This window comes from Lotus japonicus, chromosome 4 (genome assembly GCF_012489685.1).
Source record: "Lotus japonicus ecotype B-129 chromosome 4, LjGifu_v1.2".
In the NCBI taxonomy this organism is placed as follows: Eukaryota; Viridiplantae; Streptophyta; class Magnoliopsida; order Fabales; family Fabaceae; genus Lotus; species Lotus japonicus.
The window spans coordinates 72,750,815-72,763,632 of NC_080044.1; the positions used below are offsets into that span (position 1 = coordinate 72,750,815).

At 33.6% G+C, this 12,818-nt stretch overlaps 1 protein-coding gene and 1 long non-coding RNA gene across 9 annotated transcripts; both read right to left on the reverse strand.

Annotated features, from left to right (window-relative positions):
* Window positions 1-3,638: 3,638 nt before the first annotated feature.
* LOC130716235 (uncharacterized) lies at window positions 3,639-6,673 on the reverse strand. Of its 4 annotated transcripts, none has more exons than XR_009011900.1 (7): window positions 6,236-6,669; window positions 6,101-6,160; window positions 4,800-5,223; window positions 4,437-4,511; window positions 4,229-4,343; window positions 3,980-4,105; window positions 3,639-3,773 (listed from the first exon to the last, which is right to left on the reverse strand). It is a non-coding gene; the product is annotated as an uncharacterized LOC130716235 (long non-coding RNA). The 4 variants fall into 4 exon arrangements; XR_009011899.1 differs by having other exon boundaries at window positions 4,465-4,511; window positions 6,236-6,667; XR_009011898.1 differs by having other exon boundaries at window positions 4,437-5,223; window positions 6,236-6,673.
* Window positions 6,674-8,084: 1,411 nt separating this feature from the next.
* On the reverse strand, window positions 8,085-12,316 carry LOC130711426 (putative E3 ubiquitin-protein ligase RF298). Of its 5 annotated transcripts, none has more exons than XM_057561033.1 (4): window positions 12,152-12,313; window positions 11,840-11,892; window positions 9,405-11,526; window positions 8,085-8,738 (listed from the first exon to the last, which is right to left on the reverse strand). In XM_057561033.1, exons 3-4 carry the CDS (start codon window positions 11,481-11,483, stop codon window positions 8,226-8,228), a joined length of 2,592 nt encoding a protein of 863 aa, XP_057417016.1. In that variant the 5' UTR covers window positions 11,484-11,526; window positions 11,840-11,892; window positions 12,152-12,313; the 3' UTR covers window positions 8,085-8,225. The 5 variants fall into 5 exon arrangements, with proteins under 5 accessions (XP_057417016.1, XP_057417015.1, XP_057417017.1 ...); XM_057561032.1 differs by having other exon boundaries at window positions 9,405-11,496; window positions 12,152-12,312; XM_057561036.1 differs by having other exon boundaries at window positions 8,615-8,751; window positions 9,405-11,496; window positions 12,152-12,316.
* Between the last annotated feature and the right edge of the window lie 502 nt (window positions 12,317-12,818).

The window sequence follows — 12,818 nt, forward strand, 5'->3', positions numbered from 1 at the left end:
ATGGTCCATACCTATAAATTTTACGGATAATTATATTTGATGAGTAAATACCTTACCATTCCCATTCTTGGATAACTTTTATGTGTATCTATATTCGGGTTCAATTGACATATACCTAACATCGGATAAAGATGCACATTCATTCCAAAACCAAATTAAATGTTTAGCTACGTATTTCATACTTATCCGTTTCGAATTATAAGAATTTATCAAGATAGTTACATTTACTAATAAACATGTAATAAGGTTAATTAATATATTTGTTTAAGAAAATTTATAATAGATAGTGTTGAGAAAGATTAATTACTATTTTTTTTTGAAAAGCTTAATTAATTACTAGTACTAATCAAATTTTGAAATCACAAAAGATTAATAAATAAAAGGATGCATATAAAAATGACTAATAAATGTTTTTAAAATTTAGTAGGGAGTTTTATATAAAGTAACACAAAAAAATTCTAAAAAATATTATAACTAGGAACCTGTGAGTATTTAATAAGCCTAATGATATTTAATCTTTATAATTTTTTTTTTTGAAACTGATCATATATAATTAAGCATCAAGAGGCATAGAAGCCAAAACATCCCGAGCCACCACATGGAAAGCACAATCCGAAACTTCTTCCACTCACACCATATCAGCGTAAGTAGAAGCGTTCCTAGCCAAACACTCAGCTACTGCGTTACCAAAACGTCTTACAAAAGATAAAGTAAAAATATCAAAATCAGAAATTAAAAAACGACATTCACTAACCGTCGTAGCTAGAAATAATTAGATTAAAAATAATTTTTCCTCTTGTAACCAAAGAGATTGTAGCACACATACTATCTTCTATAGATTAAGTGATTTTTTTTCCAGACTAAATCATATCCTTTAGTTAGCCCCTAAAAGATATATACATGTGTCACGATTTAGGGTGATTCAAATATTACTGCTAGAATATAATATAAAATGAGTAATGATATATACACACATCTCCACTTTTTTTTCACCTTTATTTCTATCTATTTCTCTTTTCTCTATCAATCAAATCATCTATCACATCTTTACTTTCTCTCTCCTTTCTTCCTATCTCTCTCTTCCTCCACATCTCCACACCTCATTTTTTAGGTGTGAAGTTATAATTATTCATATAAAATCATTGATGTGACTTTTACCCAACAAACTTAAGTTTTTGGGATAAGAGGTTGTTTAATATGGTATCAGAGTCTCTATGACTTAGCGGTCTAGAGCTCGATCATTGCTCCCCTCACTTTCTAATTAAAAAGTGAAATTTAAGCACATGGTAGGTGAACCTGTGCATTATCAACGCTTCAAGCCCAAATGACTTTTGCGTGAGGGAGCATGTTAGAATATAATATAAAACCATTGATTTAACCATTACCTAACAACTTAAACTTTTGGGGTAAATGATTATTTGACAATTACTATTATTAAATTACTCACTCCAATAGTCAAGTTTTATCATATTATTCGAAAAAAAATCACTAATTAACTAGTTATTAAAATATACAAACTTGTGACAATTTTATATATTTGAGGGACTTGTCGAAATGACCCATAGAAAATTTAAGCTAAATCATCGTAGTTTTAGGTGAGTCATTAATATTTAAGATATGATTGCGGTTTTTGTTTTTTATATTTGAAAACTTATTTTAAAAATGTTTATCAAAAATTAAAAAACTGTTTTTAGAAACTATTCAGCGATCAAACTCTAAACTAAATATTTAAAAAATTCAACTATATACTAATTATGCTATATTGATGACTTACAAGGTTTTCTAGTCATATGTTTGGTACGTGGACAATTACATGACAAAATATTCAATTTAAATGAATAATTGAACCATTTAATTACAAGGTCTTACTTTTTTATTTTTTGTGGTCGACAATATGAATGATGATGTAATTCGAGACAATATTAATGATGGTGACTGAAAAGTGTTATGAGAACCCATGAGAGTCAAGTGGCTAAGCCAAAGACATACTATGAAACAGCAACTATTACCTCCATCATTTTCGGAATCTTATCTCCCTTTATTTATTTCAATCACATAAAAATGTGTGTATGGAGAAAAAAAATTGATTAATAAACATTAATTTAACCTGAAAAAATTTAATAAAATAACTTACATTAAATCTTTCATGATTGATATATAGACGCTTAAATGTGATCTAATGATACCTTAAGTGGTAAGAGCTGGAAACATATGAATTGAGAGATGAAAGGTCCATAAATCATTCACTGAATAATGCAATTTCTTTTTTTAATGTACCAAAGAATATAGACACCTAAATATCTTCATATATATAAATATTTCGTGATATAATCACTGAAATACATTATTTATATAAACAATCTTAACTCAAGTTAAAAAATAAGGAATGTGGATCTATCATATTCTAAAAATAGCACGGCAAAATTCACTCCTCCTCTTTTGTTGTAAGTTGATAGGTTAACTTATTTAAATGATGAAAAATAAAGAGCAAATAAATTAAGTAGAAAAAAATAAACATTGAATGGGATGAGAGAAATATATGTAAATGGGAATAGAAAAATCAATTCAACCAAGAGTTTAATTTTGATGCACCGACGGTGTAAAGTTTTTTTACACCATCAACCAATCAGATTTCAAGGATTTGACATGTCAATTAAAGAAATTAAATGAAAAGAGAGATTTTCTCACATCCTTGAAATCTGATTGGTTGACGGTGTAAAAAAAGTGCATCAAACTTTTTCTCTTCAACCAAACATATAACATATCCAACCAGTAGTGTTTGTTACTAGTATACCCAAAAGCAAATCCGATATGTCTTCTCTAAAGAGTAAAGACACTAGCTGTCTAGCTAGTATCCCAAAATAAGATTTTATGATATTTATAATGCTTTGTTGTAGTGTTTTGAATTTAACATTTATTGCTATTTCTTGCAATATTTTAAAAATCAGTTTAATTTATTGTGAAGACACTTGTTTATAATTTGAACCATGATCGAACAAGTAATAATAAATTAGTATACTAGTACATTTAATTAAATAACAAATAAGGTGCTTAAACCTACTTTCACTACAAGAAAACAGTCTTGTAGTGACCGCAAAATCGGTCACTAAATGGGTAAAATCGGTCACTAAAATATTTAGTGACCGATTTAGTAACCGAATTATACCAGTGGTTAAAACGTTGGTCGCTACGGTTAGTGACCGAAATAGTGACCAAATTAGTGACTGAATTTAGCGACCGATTTAGTGACCGAATTAGCGACTGATTTAGTGACCGAATTTAGCGACTGATTTTGCAACCGTTTTAGTGACCGAATTAGTGACTGAATTAGTAACCGATTTAGTGACCGATTTAGTGACTGATTTAGTGACTGAATTTGTTCCATCCTCTACTACCACGGTTGCACATAAAACCGTCGTAATAGATATAATTTTTTTGTTGTTTCCAACATGGCATGCAGTCTAGTATTAGCCGGCTAGTTCAGTAGCATTGATGATATCAAATCTAATACACACTATCATTTTAGGTCCAACAACTTATCTAAGCACATAGACATGATACAATTCATGAATTATCTAAGCACCTACACATAATAGTATAATACCTTTCAAGGATCAAACTCAAACCAATCTTTCCTGTTATTCAAAGACTATCTCATGAAATTATGTCTTGTAGAAAGTATGTGATAGAACTAAATTAATCTACAAAATATAGCTAGAAACCTAACTGGTATGCTCCAAATGCCAAGCTCCATGATCACCCCTGTTGTACATCTATATCAAAAGCAAACCAAACCAAGACCTATTATAATCTTTAACTAGAAAACGTTAGTTTCCAACAGCATCCATAACAGTATCAATAAAAAGGAAACAAAATACCTTAAATTTGCTTGCTTTGGATGAAATAACTTACTTCAAACAGTTTTACAACAACTTTAATTACCTATTTCTAGAGGTATAAGACAACAGAAAACACTCACCTTTATTATTGTTAAAACAGCTTCAGCCCAGCTTGTCTTCAAGGGTTTGAGTGCTTGGTTAGGATTGAAAATACAAATGAAGTCAACACCACAGATATTTCCTCTAGGATTTTGATGACTAACCTACTGCAGATTTAGGAAAATAAAAATCCATGGAAAATAAAAATCAGTTAACCTTGTGCTTTTAATAATTTGAAAGCAAAGCATACGTACAATTTTATCTACTAGTGAGAATGTGAGATAATTTACCTTGTGAGCATCTGCATAACTGTCAATGTATTTATTAGCAATATCATAGGATGAATCAAACCTCTGGGACCTAAGAAACTTGTAAACATGTCCAAGCTTGCTTCCATTCCAGTCACTGCATTATATTGAAACATGGAGTTCAAACTATAAGGACATCTGATTCCAGTAGAAATTCAAATATCACTAGTAATTCAAACAATAAACTCACTAAGAGTACAATAGACATGGATTTGAACCTATTTTCTTTCTGATATGATTCCACATACTGCAATATTTGGTAAGCCTACAAGTAGACAAAGAGAGAAGAGTTTTAGGATAGAAGGCATGATGGCTACAAAAATCATAAATGAAATAAGAAGAAACAAGGTTTTTGGGGACTGATTTAGATACACTCCCTCCCAACAACTTGCTGGTATTTTAAGGGTCAAACAGAAAATTCAATCCATATCATGCAAAAAAGTAGAGATGTTATTATTTACTATATTCCTCAGAAAAGAGCAAAATATATAATCAGAGCTTCTTGTTCAGGGGAGAGTGGACCGAGATTTCTCTGCTAAAGAATCTTTACAACCTGTCCTAAAGGTATTATTGAGTTCTGATGGAGAAGTGCTCAGGACTCTTGTTATCAAAGAGGTTGTTCGTGTCACTGAAGCTTTTACTCTTAGCACAATTTCTGATTCATTCAAGTCAGTTCCTGATTTTATAAGGACTCTTGTTTTCAATGGCAATGCGAATGCACCCCTTATGATGTCAGAAGCTGAATTACAATACATGATAGAGCTTAGAGATCAAGTATTCAGGATATGGAGACTTCTGCAGTCCTCTAATGATTTTGATCCAGCACTTTTGCTACCTATACTACAGGTCCTTCAGCAACCTAAGGCACGAAGACTTGGGGGGAGTGTTATGGGTGGCATCACTCAGCGTCTTGCAGCACGCTTTCTGCAACAAGTACTTCGTGTTCCAGCAACAGCTTCTACATAAATATCGTTTCACTGTCAACAAATGTAGTCTAGATAAGGTTATTCTGAGCAGGGAAAGAGGAGTTACATTACATTCTTAACACAGCAGGAAAATTTATGAAGTTGATTCTTCCAAATTTGTATATCTCATTCCTTCTGGATCCTATAATTTGTTGCAAATGACTGTATATTACTGTATATATTATTTACCCTGTATTATTGATGCTGCTCTCATGATGATCAGCATCAACAGATAAGAATAATGTAATATATAAAATGGAAAGGCATTTCTCTTGCAAAAAAAAATATATATAATCAGGGATAAGGGGAAACCATTTTAACTTGTAAGACCTTCCTAAAATTACACATAAGATCTTTTAACAACCCCCTGCCCCTCTCCCCCTGCCGGAAAGAAAGGTCTTTTGATCTGTTAATGAAGAAAGGAGACACAAAGGGGGGAGAGCAGCAAGAGAACCATTGCAGGTGACATAAATACGTGAAATTTGACTATAATCAATTCAGTGGGTTAAGGGAAAAAAATTTATTCTCAATTTTATAATCTCCACTTAGCCTCATTCTTCTCCTCCCCCAAACCCATTAAACTAAATAAACATAAAAACTCCACAAACTGAGTATTCAACTCTGCATCACTTAATCAAATCACATATAGCTGGGTGATAGAGCTGCTATATCACTATAAAGCAATGATTTATCACTACACAGACCATGAATAACAAAGACTTATACTATGCTCAAAACTAACTAACTACACATCTCCTAAATCTAACTAGATTCAAGGGTGGAAAACAAAATAAAAACCATGAGATTTTTGTATACCATCCACGATCTCCTTCAACGGAGACATGGTGGGGTTCCGACGAAATCGAGAAGGGGGAAAAGGGGGACTTACTTCGGCGAGATCATCGCTGAGAGAGTCTAGGGTTCCGACCCGGAGATTGGGGACGTTGAACTGCGAAATCAATGTGAAATTGTGAATCAATAAAAGTAGTGAATTGAAGAAGAAGAAGATGAGGTAGTTGGTTACTCTGTAAAGAGGGGTATCGAAGGAATGCTTAGAGACATTTTGCTGCAACTGGTTCCATAACTCAGATGCAGAGTTGTGAACTGGAAGAGAGACTACCCACCACACCACCGCACCACCTAACTAACAACCAAACCCAACCAGCCACGAACCACCACGATCCTCCCTTCCTCGGCACTAGAACCCTTCCAGAACAACCCCACGAACCCAGAACCTCCAGCGAGCCACCCAGATCCGAACCATCTCCCCTCCTCCATTCGACGGAGGACGGTGCAGCCGCGACGGAGAGCAAAGGAGCGACATCGTTGAGTTTGAGAGAAAGAGTCGAAGATGTACTGAGAAAGAAACTATCAAGGTTCGAGTGTTTAGTAAGATTGAGGATTTTGTTTCCAGTGTTTTATAAAACACTTAACAAAAACAAACGCGTTACACAGGTTAGAAGAGATTTCAGTCCAGTTGGCAAGTGGAAGCAAGGTTAGTACACCTATTCAAAGGAGGCCAAGGATCGAATCCCCAATTGAGAGACTTTTGTATTATATTCTAATTTTACAAAGAATTTTAACGTGAATTTGTGACGGAAAAGTTGGTCACAAAAATAGCGACGAATTATCAATTGATGAATTACTTAAAATAGCGACGAAATAGTCCGTCACAAACTTTTCCGTTACAAAATCAGTCACTAATCGTTCATATTTGGAGGTAGTGAAAAAAAACCTTAATTGGGTTACAAAATCGGTCACAACTGTGACCGAATTAATTCGGTCACTAAATCAGTCACTAAACAGCGAATTTCTGGTAGTGTTTTCACCTTCTGATCTTTGATTTTAAGAAGAAAAAAAACCTTCTGATCTTTGTTTTACCACATCTATTTAATTCACTTTTCCACACTTCTATTATAGTACATAACTTTTGAAGCGCGTACTATTACGCTGACACTTCAATCACTCCACTTAATATATTTTTTATCGTATCAATTTTTTAAGTGTGGTGTCAATCAACATTGTCTCCACTCTTCAAATACCTTTAGTATTTCTATATAACTCATCAAAATTACAACTCATTATCTTAATAACAAAAAATTTAGTATACCATTAAAATTTAATAATATCAACATCATATATACATATTATAGTATTGTTATTATTAAAATAATTTATTTATCTTACATTTAATTTTAATTAAGTATTTTTATTATATATATATATATATATATTAGATTTGTTTCATTTTTCATTTTTTAACATATTTGAATTTCATATAATACTTCTTTTACTAAGAATAAAAAGACAGTCAATACTTTAACATACATAATAATACTATCATAATAAGAATACCAATTACATTTTATTAACCACCAACATATTATGAGCGCACAAATAAAATGACAACAAAATATGAACAGGTATAAAGTAAATAGTAATGGTAGTTCTATTGTGTATCATGTTCAAACCTGTTTCACCATGAATAAAGTTTTTTTAGGGAATGTTTTTACTATAAATGCTATTCATAATATGCCCCTTATGTGTTGGAATTAATTTACAAACAAAGCTTTTAATTAGACAAATTCATAACATAGATGTTGAAAAATCAAAAATACTTTCAATGGGTTCATAAGAGAAAAAAAAATAGCACCAAATTTGTACTACAAAAAAATTATACCACAATAAATATTTCATTTTTTAGTTTAAATTTATTTTAATAAATATATTTATTAATATATGTCCGCCCTTCAATAAACAAAATATGGTTGAATGGGCTAATGGTTGAAAAATCAAGCATACTCTCACATGAACAATATTAAGTGAAACATTTTGTCTATCTTTTATTTTATAGATATTCAAAAGACAGCAAGTGCACAGAAGAATCAACCCTGGTATTGAAAGCAAATGTATCTCAAACTTTTGAGATGCACAATTTGAATGCATTATTCATTGCATGAGTCACATAGACATTATTATTCAAAACACTCAACTCACTCAAGAAAAAAATTAAATTAAGTACATGGAAAACGTACAGCAATACGCTGCTTGATGGGGCTCCTACAAGAAGGACAATCTAGCATGCCTTGTTTCTCATGGAGCTCATTGCATGTTGTGCAAACAACCTGATGTGCACATGGGAGGAATACAACAGACATCTCCTCTGAAAGGCACATCACACATTCCCTTTCTCGTTTTACACCACCAGTCATCGAGTAGCCAATGACTAGTTCTGAAATAAAAGAAGTGTCATTTTTCATGTCCATGCATCTGCTGGCATAGCATCCATCAATGCCCTTCCTTAGTGCTGCAATTTTTGAAGAATCACTCTTCAGTCTCAGTTGGGAGATTTCTTTTTCAAGTTTACAGATATCATCTCTGTACTTTTGCCAATTCTTCTCTGCTTTCAATTTGATGATACCCTCCTTGGATTTTCCAGATTCCTCAATTTGTCCTCTTTCTTTTCTTATAGAACTGGCCTGTTTGAGAAGTTCTTCTTTTGCCTTTGCTTCCTGCTGCCATCTAGCCTGTGATATTTCCCTTTACAATGAGAACAGACCCTATAACAAATCTCATTTAGCACTTAGAAGAATGGTTGCATTTGCGGAATTTTACGAGTGGCGCATGTGATTGTGTACCAACCTGTTCTATCATGTTTACTTCACAACTATATTTATGTGTTTGTCCTTATCATGTCAAATGTTCAAGGATGAGAGTTGTAACTACTATATATGGATAACACCTTCAAACAAAACAAAACAAACAAGGAATGAAAAAAGTTGTCGGAGTTTTCATAAGACCTCTCTTTCTGTTTCTCTGCTAACTAGATCATGAGGTGGATATCAATGTCAATGGAGGCCAATGAATGCACTTGTTATAACTGAGGTAACCTCAAAAATTAAGATAGGAAAAGGAAGAAAAAAAATCTAAGTGAAACAGTTAAAAATATAAAGATTCAAATAATTTCTTAAGAAATGGTTTTTGATACAACACAATTATATCATTTAATCAATATAGGCCGATCTACATCTTTTTAACTTCAGATAACTACTCATTAATCATAATTTCCTTCATCTAAAAGTACACCATGAAACTACTAACTCAGCCATATTATAGTCGTTTAGTATAAGGTGGATGTTTACAAGATACAAAGAGACATGAGAAAGAAGTTGAATAAACTTGAAATAGCATACCTCAAATTGCTCCTGTTGCATTCTAGCTTGCTCTAATTCTGGTAGCAGCTGGGCCAATTTTTGTTTTTCAATCATTAACTCTCCCTGAAACAAGGATTTCTGTTTTTCCCATGACTGAAACTTCATTTGGGTCTTCTTTTCTCTCCTTGAAACCTCTTGACAGCTTGTGGCAGTTTCCGTAGCATGTAGCTTAGCAGCCTCCATCTCTCTCCTCAGTGCAGCCTTCTCCCCCTCAAGTTTCCGGACAGCAGCATTTGCTCTCTTAACCTGCCCACTAGCTTTAGACAAGGCACTTTCCATCTCAGAAAGCTTCTTCATGGTATTTTCCTCGAGAGATTGCTTCTCTTTCTTAAGACGTTCAACTTCCTCTTTCTCTTGCCTTAGTGTCTGAAGCTCCGCCTTGTCCTTACTCAGTCGACGAGCAGCCTGCATTATCTTCTGATTGGTCCACTCAGTCCATTCTTGAAGCTGATTTTTCAGCTCCCGGACCTTTGGAACCAGCTTCAAAATCATCTCATCCTTTCCATCTTGGGGTGTCCGCTTCCCCAGGGACTTGTCACATGTTATCCCCATTTTAACACTATTAGGTGCCGCATTGTTGCAGCCGAAAGGTTGTGTAGAAGATTTGTTTTTTGAAGGCAATGAAAGAGAAAGATCTGTATCTGTAGCTGGTAATGAACTTGAGGCACTGAATACAGGTAAAGTATTTGCTGCATATACTGCATACGAAGTATTGGCTGATTTAGAATTAGAACCAGCAGAATCCTGGCTAAATGCAGTGAGGGTTGATGGTCCGACATTAGATAAGAAATTAGCATTAAGATTGTCTTGAGCCACATCAACTCCCATTGCTTTATTTATCTGTAAGGATGCACTCTTTAAGTTTATGGTAGAAGATTCCGACACAGATTTGAGTTTTTTATCCAAGATTAAACCACTCAGCTTCCCAGCTCTTGAGGACCCTTTAGGTCCATAAGTCCGATAACTCTTTTCTAAATGAAATGACTTCTGCCGAAGAGAGTAGTCCCGCTTGGTGCTCCCAGAATGGACCTTTCTAACAGTTCCACATTTTTCTTCCACCCGGGGAGATTGAGATGTTCCAGCAGTACTAATTGATTTATTAGCACAATTGGATCCACAAACAGTGCCTCCATTCTGGAAGAGTCCACCAATAATTTGAGATTTTTTTGGGTTGTTCACGCCTGCCACGAAGGGTTTCCTAGATTGAGGGTTATGAGAACGTGCAGGAATTGATTTATAAGAACTTGGAGGACCTAATTCAAGAGATTGGGTTTCCGTGTTTGATTGCAATGCTGCTAGGCTGGATGATGAGACATCAGCAGTGCCATCACTTCCTAAACTACTTAAAGGGTCATAATCCATTGCACAAGCATGTGACACATTCATGTCGCAAATTAACAAACACCACATTGCATCCCCAGTACTGAAGAATGGCCTAACCTCTCGAAGAACACAAACCAATTCAGCCAATATATACTTTTCAAGTTGCATCAAATCTTCAAAATAGTGCTCTGGTGAAGAATCGATCCTTTGGCCACTTCTAAGAAATGCTAAAGTATTATCAACTATATTAGACACAGTATCTTTACATCCATAACAGGTGCCGGACCTTAAGATGGCCTTAATAGTAACTTCTTCAGTGTAGCCACACGCAACAATTCTTTTTATTGCACTCTTGAAAATGGTGTCCAAACTACTCAGGACAAGTTCTTCCAATTGGGCTTCTGTTAGATCACTCCAATCAGCATCATTGAATTCATTTGCCTCGAGCTCTTCCTTCGGTTGACGAGGCCAGGCCTCCGGTGAAATTCCAGGACCATACAATCCAAGGTCAAGCTTCAATCCATGAGGATGATCTAGGCTAACACTGCACAGATCACAAGCAGCAACTTGTCTATGACCTGGGGCTATTTCAAACTTCCCAGCAGAGAATTCATAGCAAAGGCTCTCGTGTTGAGGCGCCGGAAAAATCTTATTTGGCTCCCCTAAAAATGGATCAGACCTGAATTTTCTCTTGTTCCTGCTTCGTTTTTCTTGAACAGAAACTGAAAGAGCCATCTGACTGCTACCACTGCCAATAAACAACTATCTTAGCTGCAAACTAAAATAAGAAAGATCAAAGAAGAGTAAAAACATAAAACCTATGAACATGCTTATCAAGATTTATCTAGCATCTATTCACAAGCATCCATGATTTACTTATTCAAAAATCAAGCTCCATGAATTAGAATATGCATTACATACACTCATGGCGCGTAACATAGATGTATCTACATGGAAAAAGATATTGATGAGGAAAATACAGATGAAATTTTAAAACATTGTTCATCTAAATGAATATAATTTGTAATACTAACACCAGATTATATGGCATTGCATATTTTCATGCATATAAGCACTGGAAAAATAATCACCTGTGAAATTCAGTATTGCAATCTGCAATCTGCAATCTACAATAGTAAACTTCCTGAAAAGGTTCAGAAAAAAAAAAGCAATGAATGAATCAACTACCCAGAAACGTATATATCCAGTAATTACAACATAGGAGCAGATTCCATTGACAAAAATGGAAATTGAAAACAGCAAAATGAATTATAATTCATATCAATACTCAGAAAAAGTGATAAAAAAACAAAAAAAAAATCCTCAGAGATTGTGTTTTTGACATCAAACAGAGCATAAGATCCTCAATAATCATCGGATACGAAACTGACAATGATACGTACCCGATCGGAGAGATTTTTCGAGTAATCTAAGGTAGGATCGAAATCGGAGAATCCAAAAGAGAATTCACACTTTTTTTGTTTGGTTTTGTTTTTGTTTATTTAATTAATTATTTTTGTGCTGAGGCTGAGACATCAGAGCTAGCATTGAATTGAATGTCTCTCTCTCTTCCTCACTAAAAAAGATAAATAAGACAATAATAAAATGATAATTTTTGGGCTGCAAGTATTTCTAAATTTCTAAATAAGACAACAATTTCTAAATGATATCAGCTATTTTGGACAAAAAAGAAAAACCAGAGGCTGCACCTACCCTTTAAAATTTGTTCATATTAACACAAAAATATATTTTACTACAATAACATGCTATTGTAGTTTTTTCTGTATTTTTTTACTTTATAAATAGTCATTTTAATATTGAAATTTTAAGATTTCAATATTTTTTTAGGTCTCATAATATGAGAAATATTTAGTTTTAGTTCATACATTTATTTATTTGGTTTGAGCCCCTACTTTTTTAAAATTTAGTCCATATATTTTTTTAAGTTAATATAATTTATTCCCATTTTGTTTTTACTTTATTTGGCTATGGTCATCTACCAACCAAAAAGTTAACCAAATTGTGATAACTTTTAAAAATTAAATGGCCACATTTTTTTAATGCTCCATT

Coding starts and splice junctions, on each gene's coding strand:
- LOC130711426 (XM_057561033.1), bottom strand. CDS start 11,483: ATGGCTCTTTCAGTTTCTGTTCAAGAAAAACGAAGCAGGAACAAGAGA. Junction 8,739..9,404: donor TGCAACAGGAGCAATTTGAG/GTATGCTATTTC, acceptor GAAATATCACAG/GCTAGATGGCAGCAGGAAGC.